This window comes from Bufo bufo, chromosome 3 (genome assembly GCF_905171765.1).
Source record: "Bufo bufo chromosome 3, aBufBuf1.1, whole genome shotgun sequence".
In the NCBI taxonomy this organism is placed as follows: Eukaryota; Metazoa; Chordata; class Amphibia; order Anura; family Bufonidae; genus Bufo; species Bufo bufo.
Window position 1 is genome coordinate 446,893,288 of NC_053391.1, and position 18,442 is coordinate 446,911,729.

The window sequence follows — 18,442 nt, forward strand, 5'->3', positions numbered from 1 at the left end:
TCTATTCTGAAAGTACAAAAAAAAAAAAAAAAAAGAGCAGGGGCTCTTCTTTAGTGTAGGGGAAGGAGTGGGGCAACCTTCACCAGGATTAACAAGAAAACAAAATCCCACAGGTGATAGCATAAAATAAAACTACTCCAGAGGAGGAGGCTTACCGGACTGGGGGCCTTAGGGGCATCAGAAGGCTTCTCCTGCTGCAGAGACATGATGAGGAATCCACTGCTTCCCGCCGCCAAATTTTAATCATTTCCGCGTCACATGGCCCGGCCGAGGTCACGTGACCGGATCTCGCGAGATCTCGGCCCAGAGATCCCGCGCGCCTTCTGGCCCTGCAACTGGCTTCTCCTGAGCCGGTGCACCGTCCGGGGGCTGCCTGAAGTCAGGACTTACGCCACAAGCATGCGGTGGGAGCCGTATCTCGCCCCTTGCGTTCGCCACTCTGCCACAGCCCTCCTGCAAAGCAGGGAATACTCACCGCAGGCTGGGCGCATGGAACTTCGGCAGGAGGGAGCCTGCCCGCTTTCCACTCATCCCAAAAGACAGGAAACGACTGGAGAAGGTAATGGGGAGGAGGCATTTAAACTTCTGCTTTCTATGTCGGTTCCTGTCCCTGGGGGCGGGGTACCCTCCTGCTGAAGTGCCGTTGTGGGAGGCGTACGGAAAAATAGATATTAAAATAGTGAAAGTAGTTATAGATAGGGAGGGTCGCTATGTTCTGTTGGACTGCATATTGGAAGGAAGAGAATGGATAATAGCTGGTGTTTATATTACCGCCACCCTTCAAGATCGACGTCCTATTAAAAATACACGATTATGCACTCAATGCGGGGGATAAATCACTTTTAGTTATGGGAGACTTCAATAATGTAATGGATGGAAGAATAGATAGATGTAGAATAGGTAACACTCAAGTTTTTTACACAGGATCAAACTTAAAAAATATCACAGAGGAAATGGGTTGGGTTGACATTTCGAGGGTAATGCATCCAAAATTAAGGAAATATTCATGTTTTTCAAAGACTCATAGGAGTCTATCACGGATTGATTTCGTTTTTACAAATAATAAAGGTTCACTAGAGATTGAAGGTGGAATTTCGGATCATAATCCAATTAATATAAATATAAAAACAATAAAATAAATTATGAATATAAACAATAAAAAAAATTATGAATATAAACATAGGATGGAAAAACAGAATGGGGGTACATAAGAAGGTCTTCAAAGAGATAACAGAGTTTTTTTGAGATAAATGATGGCTCTGCAGCAATTAACACGGTATGGGAGGCTGCAAAGGCCTTTATTAGAGGGATCTTTATAAAATATACAATAAGTTACAAGAAAGGAATAAGGGAAAAAATAACAAAAATGGAAAAAGAAATGGAAAAAAAAGCATATTGAAAATCCCACAGAGCAAAGCTATAAAGATTGGATAGAGAAGGCCTCTAAATTACAGGATGAATTGTTTTTACTGGCAGAACATCAAAAAGAAAACTACGTGAGAGATCATTATATTTATGCACACATACTGGATAAAAAGCTAGCAGCTTTGGTAGCGGCCCAAACAAAAAAGAATAACTATATCCACTGCTTAGTTGATGAATCGGGTTATAAAATTACTGAACAAACGGCAAAAATAGAACTGTTCAAAAAACATTTTGAAGACATATATAGCAGCAAGATAAATAAGAACCTAGAGGAAATGCAACAGTTTTTGGATAAAATCTTTATTTCTAGACTAACAGCAGACCAATGCGAGAGCCTGGAAGTCCCCCTAACTTCTTTAGAAGTAGATGATACACTATCTAGGATAACAAAAAATAAGGCCCCAGGAATAGACGGCATTCCGTTTGAGGTATACGCACAATATAAAGAAGTACTAATACCGAAATTGCTCACAATGTGGGCGGAATCGAGGAAGGTAGGAAAATTGCCAGATTCCTTGCGAGAAGCTTTAATTACACTCATTTTAAAACCCGGAAAGGATTTTGCTTCCCCGGACTCATACCGCCCCATTTCATTAATTAGTACCGATAACAAAATTTTAGCCAGGGTTTTGCAGCCAGACTCAGGAGTGTGGTCTCGGAGCTTATTCATGAGAATCAAACGGGATTCATGACAGGAAAGACCACAACTGACAATATCATGCAATATTTTGTGAACACTCAACTTGAACCTGCAAACTGCGGGGAACGAATGATTGTAACCATAGATGCCTCAAAGGCCTTTGACACTGTAGAATGGCCTTTTCTAATTAGTACACTGAAGAAAATGGGATTTGCTGAAAATTTCATCTCCTGGGTAAAGTTATTGTATACTGATATCTCTGCAAGGGTGATAGTAAATGGAGAATACTCCGATAATATACATATTGGCAGGGGAGTTAGACAGGGTTGCCCTCTTTCTCCCCTGCTATTTGCTATAGCCATGGAACCGCTTGCCGATATGATCAGGCAAGATAAAGAAATTGTAGGGTTTAAGTTTGGCAGTTATGAGGAAAAAAGTGCTCTTTATGCAGATGACATCATGCTGTTTGTAGGTTCACATGGATCCCTAACTAAGATTTCTCAAGTTTTTGATCAGTATGGTAAACATGCTGGACTTAGTATAAATTGGTCCAAATCGACTTGTGTCCCGATTGATCCCCTGAACGATTTTAGACCGGGACCACTGGAAATTAAGAGGACTAATGAACCTGTTAAGTATTTGGGTATTCAGATTACCCTAGATCCCAGGGACTACGTCCAGCTGAACGTGGCCCCAAAAATACAGGAAATCAGGAAAAAAATAGAGATATGGAAAAATTTATATGTCTCGATGGCAGGTCGTATCTCACTGGTGAAGATGTGTTTAATACCTGGCCCAAATTACATTTTGTGGAATACGCCGGTGACAATTCCAAAAAGAGTTTTTAAAATAATAACCAGTTTACTAACGGATTTAATATGGCGAGGGAAAAAACCGAGGATAAAGGCACAAATATTGTGCACTCACGAGAAGGAGGGCGGATTATCAGTACCGGACCTGGAACTCTACTTCATTTCTGGCCATATAAAAAATATGTTAATATGGAGCAATACGCAAAGATATAAGAATATGATAGCGGGGATTAATAAAAGATTTAAAAAATTTAATATCTTTCAAATATTGGAAGCAGGTATCCTGCTGCAACAGAAAGGTAAAAAGATACCATTATTCGAGTTGTTGGCTAAAGTTTGGAAGGAGGCCAGAGAACTGTGGCCGCAGAGCGGGTCCCATACCGATACCATACTGTGGGACAATATTTATCTCACAGAACTAAAGCTAATTGAATAGAAAACCTGGTGGAAATACGGAAAATATAAATTTGTTTTATTTTGTTTTTTTTTGGAGCAAGCGGTGGCTAAAGGGAGGGGGGGTGGTTCTATTGTTTGTAATGTAATGAAAAATTGACTTGTAAGATGTTTGTAAAAAATAAGTAATAGACATAATAAAAAAATTAAAATAAAAAATGATACTTAGTCTAATTTTTTTTTTAAGTGAAGGTAACCATTAACATATGTAAAATAAATGTTTCCAAGTTAGCCTTTAAAAAAAAATATATAATGTACAAAAATACAGTTGCAAGAAAAAGTATGTGAATCCTTTGGAATGATATGGATTTCTGCACAAATTGGTCATAAAATGTGATCTGATCTTCATCTAAGTCACAACAATAGACAATCACAGTGTGCTTAAACTAATAACTCACAAAGAATTAAATGTTACCATGTTTTTATTGAAAACACCATGTAAACATTCACAGTGCAGGTGGAAAAAGTATGTGAACCCTTGGATTTAATAACTGGTTGAACCTCCTTTGGCAGCAATAACTTCAACCAAACGTTTCCTGTAGTTGCAGATCAGACGTGCACAACGGTCAGGAGTAATTCTTGACCATTCCTCTTTACAGAACTGTTTCAGTTCAGCAATATTCTTGGGATGTCGGGTGTGATTCGCTTTCTTGAGGTCATGCCACAGCATCTCAATTGGGTTGAGGTCAGGACTGTTTAAGCCATTCTGTTGTTGATTTACGTCTATGCTTTGGGTCGTTGTCCTGTTGCAACACCCATATTCTGTTGAGCTTCAGCTGGTGGACAAATGGCCTTAAGTTCTCCTGCAAAATCTTTTGATAAACTTGGGAATTAATTTTTCCTTCGATGATAGCAATCCGTCCAGGCCCTGACGCAGCAAAGCAGCCCCAAACCATGATGCCCCCACCACCATACTTCACAGTTGGGATGAGGTTTTGTTGTTGGTGTGTTGTGCCTCGTTTTCTCCACACATAGTGTTGTGTGTTTCTTCCAAACAACTCAACTTTGGTTTCATCTGTCCACAGAATATTTTGCCAGTACTGCTGTGGAACATCCAGGTGCTCTTGTGCAAACTGTAAACGTGCAGCAATGTTTTTTTGGACAGCAGTGGCTTCCCCTGTGGTATCCTCCCATGAAATCCATTCTTGTTTAGTGTTTTACGTATCGTAGATTCGCTAACAGGGATGTTAGCATATGCCAGAGACTTTTGTAAGTCTTTAGCTGACACTCTAGGATTCTTCTTCACCTCATTGAGCAGTCTGCGCTGTGCTCTTGCAGTAATCTTTACAGGACGGCCACTCCTAGGGAGAGTAGCAGCAGTGCTGAACTTTCTCCATTTATAGACAATTTGTCTTACCGTGGACTGATGAACAGCAAGGCTTTTGAAGATACTTTTATAACCCTTTCCAGCTTTATGCAAGTCAACAATTCTTAATCGTAGGTCTTCTGAGAGCTCTTTTGTGCGAGGCATTATTCACATCAGGTAATGCTTCTTGTGAAAAGCAAACCCAGAACTGGTGTGTGTTTTTTATACGGCAGGGCAGCTGTAACCAACACCTCCAATCTCATCTCATTGATTGGACTCCAGTTGGCTGACACCTCACTCCAATTAGCTCTTGGAGATGTCATTAGTCTAGGAGTTAACATACTTTTTCCACCTGCACTGTGAATGTTTACATGGTGTGTTCAATAAAAACATTGTAACATTTAATTCTTTGTGTGTTATTAGTTTAAGCACACTGTGATTGTCTATTGTTGTGACTTAGATGAAGATCAGATCACATTTTATGACCAATTTGTGCAGAAATCCATATAATTCCAAAGGGTTCACATACTTTTTCTTGCAACTGTATATAAAGGTTCATAAAAAACTAAAATCAGTAATTTCTTTGTATACAGTAATAACAAAATACGTATCCTTACGTTTCCTTAAGTTCCTTCACAAAGTTTTCAAATGTTCTCGCTTTATTATTCCCAGATGATTTTTCCCATTTAGAGTCTTCATGGTCAATTTCATCCACTTTCTCCTTTTGTTTCTCACTGATGATTTCATCTCCCTTTTCAGATTTTTTTAGGAGCTAAATAAAAATGTATTAAAGTGAACATTGATATATAGTGAAAAATAACCATGTTTAACTGTCTGACAACCGGCTGTGGCAATGAGCGCTGTGTATGAAACAGAGGCTGCAGCAGAGCCTCTATTGGTCCCAGAGGTTATGTGACTGGTGAAATGATTGCCAGGATGCTGGTAATAATAGGATGCTGATAGGTCTAACAGGCCAGATGCCCCCATTGTCTTATAGGTGTGTGTCCTATCGCTGGGACCTGCACGGTGGTGGCTGAAGGACTCCGGTCCGGCCACCACCAAGCCGGCTCCCTATAGAGGTGAATGGGAGTGCACCGCGCATGACCGGCCACCGCTCCCATTCACTTCTATGGGCTCATAGAAAATGAATAGAGGGTGGCTGCGCATGCGCAGTGCGCCCTCCTTCACTTTCAGGGCTCTGTTCTCGATATAGGTGCGGGTCCGAGCGGTGGGACCCACACCTATAAGACAATGGGGGCATATCCTAGCGATATGCCCCCATTGTCTGTCATTGGACAACCCCTTTAATACAATCCATTAAACAGGCAATAGGTCAGGGCAAATGACAGAGGGTCAATACAGAGTTCAGGCAGGGATCAGGGCAGGCAGTACAGGGTAAATCCAATAAACAGTCAGAGGTTGAGCATGGGAGGTCAGCACCTTCACAAGACTAGACATTTACCAGTGAATTTCCAGATGGGAAGTCTCCACTGCTCAGTGTCAGTGGATCCTCAGCCACCACCCACCTGACAATTCACTGGTATCAGTGTGGAAACTAACGGCACAGATAGCAGCTGAAGTACGAAGGCTAGTAGAAAAAAAAAAAAGTGCTAGAGTTACAAAAGCAGCAGCTTCAAAGGTTGGAGCCAGTAGTAGTTCTATGTCCTCATCAAGCAAGATCCTTTATGCGTCAACATTTCAACAGTTAAAAATTGATACATTATAAGACATTACTACCTTAATCCGTATTTCTTTTTCACACAACTTCTTTTGCTTGTCTGCTTCTTTCCGTTTACGCCTTTCTTCTTCTCGCCTTTTTCTTTTTTCTTCCTCTCTCAATCGCTTTTTTTCCAGCTCCCGCCTCCTCCTCTCTTCCCTCTTTTCTTCCCGTATTCTCTAGAGCAGGGTTAAATAAAACTGTCCATATTAGTTGATACATAAAATCTGCATTACGATAACCCTGCTCCTCACTGTGATTGATCATACCTGTTTCTCTAACTTCCGATTTTTGATGAATTCAAGAAGTGGAGTTGTTCTTCTAGCTGGAAATGATAATAAAAATACATAAACCAGGCATGCTCAACCTGCGGCCCTCCAGCTGTTGTAAAACTACAACTCCCATCATGCCCTGCTGTAGGCTGATAGCTGTAGACTGTCGAGGAATGCTGGGAGTTGTAGTTTTGCAACAGCTGGAGGGCTGCAGGTTGGGCATCTCTGACATAAACTATGCTTCATGACTGAAAAACCAGTGCATGTGAGAAATGCCAAGCAATAGACAGATCTGTACAAACCAATGAGCTCCTTAGTTTTTGCTTCAATTTCTCCCAAGAGGGTCTCTGGATTTGCACATATTTTTTCCTCCTCTGCACAGTAGTTCTCCAAAAATTTCTTGTATTCCAAATCTGTACAATACAAAAATGGGTGTGATAATTTACAATGTCTGTTTATCTGGTAGGAGCATTTCCAGTTTATGGGAACTAGTGGGTTGGTGATTACTGAAATCTATTACTGTGTTTTTGTTTACTACTCCGATATGGTTTGTGAGTCTGTATAATGTGTTTCTGTATTATAGCATCTACTCACTATTCTTAAGAATTCTTTGAAGGGCTAATCTCTTAATTAATTTTAAAAAATTAATATCATACATCATATAGTAAATGACGACCTCTACGTAACAAAGCTAGAACCGGCCCTGTATCTCCCCATTCACTGGTCCAATTGCACTGCTAGACTTATTTCGGGTTGTCAGCTCAGGCGGTGTGTCCTTTCACACAGGCAATGGCTGAAGGGGGCAGCTCTCTCCCTGTCATGTTTCTAACAGAGAATATGGCTGGTTGCAGCTGAAGTATTGAACTGAGCATGTGCTCAGTGAGGTAGATACGGAGAGGAGGAGACGAACAAACAGCAGGTGGTGCTATACATGCATATTATTGAATACATCAGTGACTATACTACATTTCTAATTACATGCAATTACAAAAGTATCCAAGTGCTGAAAAAATGTACACTATTTTTGATAGGACAGTCCCATTAAAAGAAGCTTCATCCCATTCTGGCCGGCCTACCTATCTTCTGTACGGTACACAATACATTAAAGGGAACTTGCCATGAACTTTATGCTGACCTCACTGGGGATAGCGTAAAGTACTGACAGAAATGCTGATGTCAGCGATGTGTCACTCATCAGCTAATAGTAAGTGGTTGCTGAGAACCAGCATCATAACCATTGCAGCCCAGGCCTTGAAAAGAGTCACATCTACCTGAGAAGAGTCCTGGTTATTCCTAATCTCCTGCTCTCCCCCCATCTGCTGATGATTGGCAGTTCTCTCCTAGAGAGAAAGCGAGAAAACTAGGTAGAAGACTGTCAGTCATCAGCAGGAGAGCAGGAATTCATGAATATCCATGACTCTTCTCAGGTGGCCAGGACTCTCTTCCAGGCCCAGTCTGCAATGATTGTGATGTTGGTTCTCGGCAACCACTTACTTTTAACTTATAAATGACAGACCGCTGAAATCAACTCACCTGTCTCTAATTTATTCTGCCGTTAGTATGGACACCATAAAGTTGTTGACAGGTTCCCTTTAAATGGTTTTTGGGTTTTATGTAAATGTTTCCATTCACTGACAACTAGCACAGGTCGTGATGATACTAAGAAACTAAAACCATATAATACAATTATGAAATATTTTTTTTTATTATAAATATTGTAAAAGTACATAGGCCTTTAAAGAAAAAGGCTTACCATCTGCTATGCTTCCAGCTTTTGTGTCCCTTTTCTTCAGTTTCTTTTTAGAAATTTTCTGAAAGGGTGCAAATTCAACAACAGCTGGATACTCTTGGCCTGGGGGAGGCATGTTATGTTCAATATGTTGTTGCATTTAAGTCAGTGCAATTCAATTGCTTTACATTTAAAAGAATTCCAGTCTAGCTAGAAAGCATGGAACAGGCCAATTTGTCAGTTCAGAATGTAAAATGTTAAAGGGAACCTACCATCAGTTTTACCCCCTAAATTGGTCCCTCTGTGCTCCCAATTTGGAGAAAACTGCAGATGATTTCATAATCAGGGAAAGATGGGTTGAGTTGAGATGAAAAGTCCAGATATTTCTGAGCTGAGAATACAGCCAAGGGGCACTTCAGGCCTCATTTACATTTTAAAATGTCTTTTTGTAAGGTTACCCTGTGCTATTAGGAACAAACAGAGGCTTTTACATGACCTGGAGGTGGAATCACTTTTTCCGGTAAAAACCGATGATAGATTCCTTATAAGGGTCAATCAGACAGAATTATCTTCTCAGGAAGGATGTCTACACTGTGGGAATTATCCTGCAGATCTGTGGTGTTTCCCTATTTGTTTTAACAGGTAAAAGGATATCATTGAAAACAAGTCATTACAATTTCTAATAGAAACCATGTGAAGAATATTTCCTAGAATTGTCTCTGTAAAAATAAGCAGCAGAAAATATTGTGATGTCTCTTGTGCTTTGAATCACATCTTATAGAAAAAGGTAACATACAGTGGTCTTTCATAGACTCAATGTACAATGCCTCAGACAGAGCTAACCAATCACCCTGGCCATTTCTGTGGTATGACCCCTGTATTGGTTGTCTGGCAGCTCCCCTATACACTACAGTGCGGTATTACATGTCTTGTGCTGTCCTCGGTCTGTAGCAGGATGAGATGACGGTTGCTGCATGTTATTTTCTGGTACACTGTGTGTTATACAGGACTCTGAAGAAGCTCCTGTCCTCATAGGAAGTGATTTACAGCTTCCAGTATCTATTACGGACTGCTATGTGTAAGGACCTGCTTTATCTGTCTTAGCTGTCTGCTTATGTTTCTCAAATCTTAATTTTCTCTTATTTTAGTTATAATGGTTTCAACATACAATGGTCATCCTAGAAGCAGCCAATATCATAACTTGAGGGATCACAGTATCAATCTTTTCTATTAATAATATCACCTGATGCACAATATGCAATATACACAAGAATATGTCACTTCAGTGTCTAACCTTTGCTGTCAATGAAGATAAATCCATCAAATCGGTCTCTGAAGAGAATGATGTCGTCTGGGTTTCTAAAGTTAATGTAGGCTCTTGAGAAGAGATGTGGGTAGAGGCTAAAAAGTAATCGCAGTAAATGAGCACATTGCATGTGTAATTATTAGGCAAGCTGGTATTTTTCTACACTAATTTGTATTAGGGCTCGTTCACACAAAACGTAATTTGCGTTCCATATACGGGCCGTTTTCTGCGTTCCGCATATGGCCCGTATATGGAACCATTCATTTCAATGGGTCCGCAAAAGAGGCAGGCAGCACACAGAGTCCTCCGTTCCGTGGCCCCGCAAAAATTATGTCCTGTCCTATTCTTGTCCGTTTTGCGGACAAGAATAGGCATTTCTATAATAGGCCTCCTGTTCTGTTACGCAAATTGCGGAAGGCACACGGGCGCCATCCGTGTTTTGCGGACCGCAAAAAAACAGCACGGTCGTGTGAACGAGCTCTTACTTTGTCAGACAGGCACAGTAACCAACCTGTGGAGTGTATTCTAACATGCACCAGCAGTGTGCCGTGCGACCAAAATGCTGCCGTTATTTTCTGCTAATAAGGGTCCATTCACACTTCCGCAAGTGTTTTACGGTCCACAAATTGTGGATCCGCAAAACACGGACATCGGCCATGTGTGTTCTGCATTTTGCGCATCGCACATGGCCGGCACTATAATAGAAATGCCTTTTCTTGTCCGTGTCTGCGGACAAGAATAGGACATGTTCTATTATTTTGCGGGGCCGCAGAACAGAAGCACACTGTCATGCCAACAAAATGCATTAAAACATAGCCATAATTGACAGTAATTTTCAGTGTGGTCGTGACTATGCAGCGCACACCCATATAACCATAAAAAATAACTAACCTGATCACAATGGAATTGACAGCATTGAAATGAGAACTAACCTGGGATCAGCAGTGCAGAATTCAAAGTAATCATAAGCTGGTAACGGATGCAGTTGCTCCTCCAGTTGCACTTTACTTATGCTTGGCGGAAGACGACGTATTACCACCTACAAGAGATATCACACAATAAACTTTAGCCCTCTATAGTAAGGTTAAAATAGTAGCACATCCAGCCTGCACACATTATAATTGTGCAAATCACAAAAAATTACTATTCTGAGATTATTTAAAAAAAATTATTTTTAAGAGTTTTGTTAATATTGACCACAAAAATCAACAATTGTGGTTACTGAATAAAGGTTCTGTGAGTTGTTTTCAGGCAGTGGCGTACTGCCAATGGCGGCCGACCACACAATCGCTATGGGGCCCGTGAGGTTGGGGCGCCCGGCAGGGCTGAATGGGCCCGAGCCCTCACTTTCTAGTCTTACGGCTTACAAGCCGGTTTACACAGCAGCAGACGAAGGGAGCAATGAGCATCATCCTACCTGAGGCGCGTGCTTCCTGGTTGCCAGCACCACTGCAGGGATGTGAAGCAGGTGCCAAGAGAAGTTTCTATATTGCCCTCTCAGTGTCTGCCTCTGTGACCACCACGTTGACGAACTCAGTGAGTAGCAAAGGCTGGAGGTCTACTGCAGCAATCTTAATCACATTGTGTGTAAGTGACTGACTCTTAGGCCTCATGCACACGACTGTTTTTCGGCTCTGCATCCGAGCCGCCGTTTTTGCGACTCGGATGTGGAACCCATTAACTTCAATGGTGCTGCAAAAGATGCGGACAGCACTCCGTGTGCTGTCCGCATCCGTTGCTCCGTTCCGTGGGCCTGGAAAAAAAAAAGTAGCATGTCCTATTCTTGTCCGTTTTGTGCGATGTGTGTGGGGCAGTGTGCGATGTGTGTGGGGCAGTGTGCGATGTGTGTGGGGCAGTGTGCGATGTGTGTGGGGCATTGCACACTGCCCCACACACATTGCACACTGCCCCACATACGTTGCACACTGCCCCACATACATCGCACACTGCCCCCACATACATCGCACACTGCCCCCACATACATCGCACACTGCCCCACACACATTGCACAGTGCACCACACATTGCCCTACATACATCGCACACTGCCCCACATACATCGCACACTGCCCCCACATACATCGCACACTGCCCCACACACATTGCACAGTGCACCACACATTGCCCTACATACATCGCACACTGCCCCACATACATCGCACTCTGCCCCACATACATCGCACACTGTCCCCACATACATCGCACACTGCCCCACACACATTGCCCTACATACATCGCACACTGCCCCACATACATCGCACTCTGCCCCACATACATCGCACACTGCCCCCACATACATCGCACTCTGCCCCACATACATCGCACACTGCCCCACACATTGCCCTACATACATCGCACACTGCCCCACATACATCGCACACTGCCCCACATACATCGCACTCTGCCCCACATACATCGCACACTGCCCCCACATACATCGCACTCTGCCCCACATACATCGCACACTGCCCCCACATACATCGCACACTGCCCCACACATTGCCCTACATACATCGCACACTGCCCCACATACATCGCACACTGCCCCTACATACATCGCACACTGCCCCACATACATCGCACTCTGCCCCACATACATCGCACACTGCCCCCACATACATCGCACTCTGCCCCACATACATCGCACACTGCCCCCACATACATCGCACTCTGCCCCACACATTGCCCTACATACATCACACACTGATGTGGTATACAGTACATCACTTGCTGCAGTACAGGGAAGAGGAAGCAGAGGCAGTGCTGGATCGGTCAAGGTAAGTTTTTTTTTTTTATTATTATTATTTTAGCAACCTCACAGCAGTTAAAAAAAAAAAAAAGGCATGAAGTAAATACATTAAATAATAAGGCATTTAGGCAGCACCTTTCCCCATCAGATACAATATGTGTAGTAGTCAGTGGACGCGGCTCATGATTAGGTACACACTGCATGGGGAGACATACTGGCATGTTACACCAGCAATAATGTGTTGGAAACACCTCTGATTTTCTAATTGTACTAATAGTAATGACCTCTGGCCATACGGTATGTTAAAGGTTTCTAAGCTTCTGCTAATATACTACTAAGTACAGGCAGATAATATTTTGTGATATCTTAGGTTAGTTTATAGTCACCCTCTTTACTGCGTGTTGCCTATGCCTCACTTATATAATAATGTATGTAAGGACTGCAAAGTCAGAAAAGTGTTCATTTTTTGTATGATTACAGTCACTTACACGTACAAACACAGTAAGGCCATGTTCACACTGAGTTTGCCGTAAAGGTTGGCACTGATCAACCAAAGGCCAAAAGAGTGTTCTTTCATCCTCCGTTAGGATGTCGGTATAAAGTTTTTATTTTGCTATGTAGAAAAGCAAAGTCAACTAAGCTTTTCTAGGCAGAGGCATCCCACATGGTATGATTTTTTTTCTTTTTTTTAAAAAAAAAGAGCCTATGGGCAATGTATGCCACTCTATGTCTATGAAATCATTGATGTTTAAAGGGTACCTCCAGTTATAAAACAGCTTTCCATAAATGAATAATACATGTGAATATAAGAAAAAAATAGCTTCTTTCTGCTTTTAACATTGATGTCTATGGAGGGGGGGGGGGGAGGCTGCTGGATAAAAGACACAGAAACTGCAGTTTCTTAGCTCTGCTGCACTTAGCACATTTGACACTGCTATATCTAGCAAGATAAGCCTCTACCACTGTTCAGGGTGAGGTAGTAAAGGCAGAAGTCTCCTCCTCTCTCCATAAACTATACCTCTACAGAGAGAGATAAGAGGCTGAGTGAAGAGAAGAAGAAAAAATGCAGCCCAGAAGCATCATTCTTTAATAATATATATTACAAAGTTTCTTATATTCACCTGTATTATTCATTTATGAAAATGTGTTTATATCTGGAGGCCATTCTAATTATCACCCGCTTAGTCATTTAACGTTTCTTTAGCCACAGTAGGAGTTCTTGTGCTTATCATGAATATACAGTGGGTGCCACTACATTAAATATATGAACCCTGGGCAGAAACAGATAAGGAAACAACATGTATTAGGGAAATGTTTAGGAAGAAGGGGATTGCTGTCTGCGTCCTCCGATTCTGAAGAAGCGGCTCTCATGTATAAAAGAGAAACAGAATTCTTGCAATGTGAGAAAACAGATCCCAACTTCACTGCAGATGTTTTATGAGGCAACATGTCTTCCCCTGTACACCGTGCAGCGCCGCTTTCTGATTTTCTTTATTTACAGCGTCCTATGCCCATTCAATTTCCAATAGGAAATAAGGGTCAAAGCAAAACATAAGCACATGCAGGGGGTAGAGACATTATTCTATGTATAACAAATCAGAATTCTTTCTTGGAAGTAACAGTTGGTAAGTGAAGCGATAGAAGACGCGGTAAAGGAGCTGACAACTTCTGCATGAGCTGCTGTCCATGGTGCTGCCCGTCCTGGCACGTGACCAGAGGATATGAGCTCGCCCCTGCAGGTAGTTTACAGCCACACGGCCAAGCCTTAGGAAATCAGACGTAAAATGCTTGTGGTCGTCGGCCACTAGGAGCTACTGCATAAGGCCTCATGCACACGACCGCAAAAAACGGATCCGCAAAAAACACGGATGACGTCCATGTGCATTCCATATTTTGATGAACGGAACAGCTGGCCCCTAATAGAATAGTCCTATCCTTGTCCGTGATGTGGTAATAGGACATATTCAATTTTTTTGTGGAACGGAAATACGGACATACGGAAAGCACACGGAGTAACTTCCATTTTTTTTGCGGACCCATTGAAATGAATGGTTCCACATACGGTCCGCAAGAAAATACGGAACGGACATGGAAGTAAAATACGTTCGTGTGCATGAGCCCTAAGGGAAAACAATTCTGACAGGTTCAGATGCCACAAAACTGTCTGCAGCACCTACTGAGTTTTGGATAAGGCCTCATGCACACAAACGTATTTTCTTTCCGTGTCCATTCCATTTTTTTGGCGGACCGTATACGGAAGTTACTCCGTGTGCATTCCGTTTCTGTATGTCCGTTAAAAAAATAGAACATGTCCTATTATTGTCCTCATTAAGGACAAGGATAGGACTGTTCTATCAGGGACCAGCTGTTCCGTTCCGCAAAAAACGGAATGCACACAGACGTCATCTGTATTTTTTCCGGACCGTAAAATACCTACGGTCGTGGGCATTAGCCCTAATAGTACTTTTAGGTTAAAATTCTCTTTAAAGGTGTTTTCTGGCCTCCTAAGCCCAGAAACTCTCCCGAAAACCGTCTCTTTGACAAGGCCATTCTCTTATTCAGACCAGATATCCTGCGACAGATTGATTTTCAATTCCTCCGTATATCAAACATACATCTGCCTGAAGAAGACCACTTTACACTGCAATTTTGGGTGGTCGTTTAAAGAGGTTTCACTGGACTATGCAGTGTGAAATATATGAATGAATTAAAGGGGTATTCCCATCTTAATGATCACTGTTAAATCTGTTAATGATTTAACAGTGATCATTTTTCTAAATATATTTAATTAACTAATTCCCACCCCTTAGAAGAAAATAAACATATACTTACCTGACTGTTGTCTTCAGTCTCCCCTGGTTACGACCACCGCTCTTCTCAGGAATCGCGGTGGCCGCGCTTGCGCAGACGACTTCTTCTCTTCTCCCGGCCGGCCGCGCGCAGTCCCGAAAGCGCACGCAGAGGCCGCGCATGCGCTATGGTGATTTCTTCCTGGCCAGTATAGTATACTTGCCAGGAAGAAGTCACCAGGGCGCATGCGCGGCGGCGGTGTGCGCGTTCAGTCCAGCGCGCGGCCCGGCCGGGAGAAGACTTCAGTCAAGATGGAGCCCGTCCCCTGCCGAAACCAGGAAGTGGACAGCGCGCCGGGAGCAGGTAAGTATGAAACTGCGTGATGAGAACACCCCTTTAACAACTGGGTGCTACCTTTCCCCTTGTCAAAAGGGTGTTACCCTACACAGCGGGCCATTGACCAGTCAGTGCTGATTATATCAGAATGGGCACGAATAAGGGGCATAGAAACAACCACTTATCACAATATTCCTATATTTCCAGGAGGAACACCAGGGGGACAACAGAACTCAAAGGTTCTCAAGAATGATTTCATGGGGAATACAATTTTTTTCTAAAACAGACATGTCAGGATAGCAGAAGGGATTGTCCCACAATGAAAACGTACTACCTATTCACAGGATAGGGGATAAGAGTTTAATCGTAGGGGGTCCGACCGCGTGTGCCAGAATGGTCGGACCCCGGCGGATCAAACACTTATCCCCTTGTGGACACACTCAAAGTCCTATACGATTTGGTTTTCAATTTCAAATTCTGACAACTGCTCTTCAGCACGTGACAACAAACCATGACTTTATTAGCAGGTAGCGTTCATAATAAGGGTCCATTCACACGTCCGGATCCGCAACACACCCGGCCGGCACCCCCATAGAACTGCCTGGACAAGAATAGGACATGGTCTATTTTTTTTGCGGAGCCGCAGACCGGAAGATCGGGGGTGCGCGCCAGAAATGCGGATGCGGACAGCACACTGTGTGCTGTCCGCATCCATTCCTGCCCCATAGAGAATGAATGGGTCCGCACCCGTTCCGCAGAATTGCGGAACGGGTGCGGACACACTCACGGACCCTAAACCAGATATTTGTTGCCAGATGCCGATAAGCAACTGGCAGATTAGCAATGCAAAAACCGCACTGTGTAAACGGTATCCACTGCAGCTGTAGAAGCTGTCTGCCCCATATTGTAAGGTGCCCACAGTCAGGTTCTACCCAGAGAAGGAAAGACACACAGCAGAAGCCAGTATTTTCCTGTCAGTTTGTGCCCTCCACCACACGACACGCCTGTCACCAGCCTTCTACCACAGCTGAATAGAGCCCATGTCTGCCATGCAGGTGAACACAGGGCACTGCTGCTAGGTACACAAGGAAGGGATAGAAGATGGGGACGGGTCACGTGACGGCACGGTCCAATCACAGGCTGGTCCCCAGCATAATAGCTCAGAAGATACACACACGCAGTAGTAGTACACAATACAGAGGATGGCGATGACACAGCGGCCACCTATCGTCACCTTGCTCAGAGTCGCCTTCCGTTCTTTCACGGTGGTCGCCGTTCCGCTCCGTTCCACATCTCGACCGTCACTGCTCCTGTTTCCCCTCAGCACGGCCGGCGGCGTCTCCCGCTCGCTCCTCATGACCGGGGTGTAGTCCCCAGCTTGTAACCTTATGTACCGGAGCCGTTGCTGAGCTGGTTAGTTCTGAAGATAGCTCCGTTGCCAGTGACCAGCCGGTCCGTGCTCAGTCCTAACCGTCGCAGGTGCATGAGGACTGGAGCTGCGGATGTGGCGCGTCCCCGACGCCGAGAGCGCGCACCAAGGTCTCCTTCAGTAAAGCGGGTTCTGTCACTGGTGAGTATAGTCAGCCGCATTCAGTACATCCATTATACAGACATGTCATCATGTACAGACAGGCTGAGGGGCGGACACACTCCATTACCGGCCCCTTCCAGAGGGCAGTAAAGGTGGCCAAGTTCTAGGTGCATTTCGCCAAGCAGTTAAAAAAAAAGGGCTATTCCCATCTCAGACATGGGGGCATATCCCTAGGACATGCCCTCAATGTCTGATAGGTGCAGTTCACAACTCTGGGACCAGCACCTTTTGGCTAGGTCTACATGACGACATTTGGGGCACAACTACACTGCAACATTTGTTGCGCGACATTTTGTTGCACCAATGTCGCGCAACAATTTTTATAATGGTAGTCTATGGTGTCCCACTGCAACATGCGACATGCTGTGACTGCGACGCGACAGTCGCAGAAGAATCCATCTCAAATGGATTTTCTGCGACTGTTGCGTCGCAGTATGTTGCATGTTGCAGTGCGACACCATAGACTGCCATTATAAAAATTGTTGCGCGACATTGGTGCAACAGAATGTTGCGCGACAAATGTCGTCGTGTAGACCTAGCCTTATTGTACTCACCATCACCACCTCCTCAGGCAGAGAGTTCCATAGTCTCACTGCTCTTACCGTAAAGAATCCTCTTCTATGTTTGTGTACAAACCTTCTTTCCTCTAAGTAGCCATACTTAGAATGGAGCCCACAGAGTCCCGGAGGGCACACAGCGCATGAGCAGCTGCCCTCCATTTATTCCTATGAGGGCACAGAAAATAGCCGAGCGGCACACTTGGCTATTTTCAGAAGTCCTATTGAAATGAATGGGAGATGCACTACACAAGCACAGCCACTGCTCCATTGGCTTCTAATAGCCGAGGCAGAGCTCTCATAGGAATGAATGGAGGGCAGCCACGCATGCGCAGTGCGCCCTCCTTAGCTTTGCAGGCTCCTTTCTAAGCACATCAGACATTGGAGGCATATCCTAGCGATATGCCCCCTGTGTACTTAAGGACACAGGGCATACAGGTACGCCCTGTATAGTTACTGGTTATCGGAACAAGGTGCCTGCTCAAATCATTGAGCAGGCACCTTGGTACAATGCCCAGGGAGGTCCTGTGACCCCCTCCCCCCCGTGTCAGCGATCGCAGCAAACCGCAGGTCAATTCAGATTGGCCGGCTGGGCAGGTGGGCGGGCGCAGCAGCAATTTTGAATTGCCGGAGCTCCTCTCCCCGCTCATACACGTCCGTGGAGCAGGGAGAGAGAGGAGTTCGGCTATAGTGTAAGTTCTTTAGTGCCATCAGGCACAAATCAGTGTATTTGAGAGAGGTAGCTTAGGCAGGGATAGTT

At 43.9% G+C, this 18,442-nt stretch overlaps 1 protein-coding gene across 1 annotated transcript in view; it reads right to left on the reverse strand.

The window, feature by feature from the left end:
• The window catches only part of UPF3A (UPF3A regulator of nonsense mediated mRNA decay), a 40,813-nt gene extending 23,847 nt beyond the window's left edge, over positions 1–16,966 (reverse strand). The window contains exons 1-8 of the mRNA XM_040425078.1: positions 16,769–16,966; positions 10,593–10,699; positions 9,649–9,755; positions 8,379–8,477; positions 6,928–7,038; positions 6,623–6,678; positions 6,374–6,532; positions 5,254–5,408 (exon numbers count right to left, since the gene is read on the reverse strand). Coding sequence (XP_040281012.1) covers positions 5,254–5,408; positions 6,374–6,532; positions 6,623–6,678; positions 6,928–7,038; positions 8,379–8,477; positions 9,649–9,755; positions 10,593–10,699; positions 16,769–16,891 — 917 coding nt within the window. The 5' untranslated portion in view covers positions 16,892–16,966. The remainder of the gene's footprint in view (positions 1–5,253; positions 5,409–6,373; positions 6,533–6,622; positions 6,679–6,927; positions 7,039–8,378; positions 8,478–9,648; positions 9,756–10,592; positions 10,700–16,768) is intronic.
• Between the last annotated feature and the right edge of the window lie 1,476 nt (positions 16,967–18,442).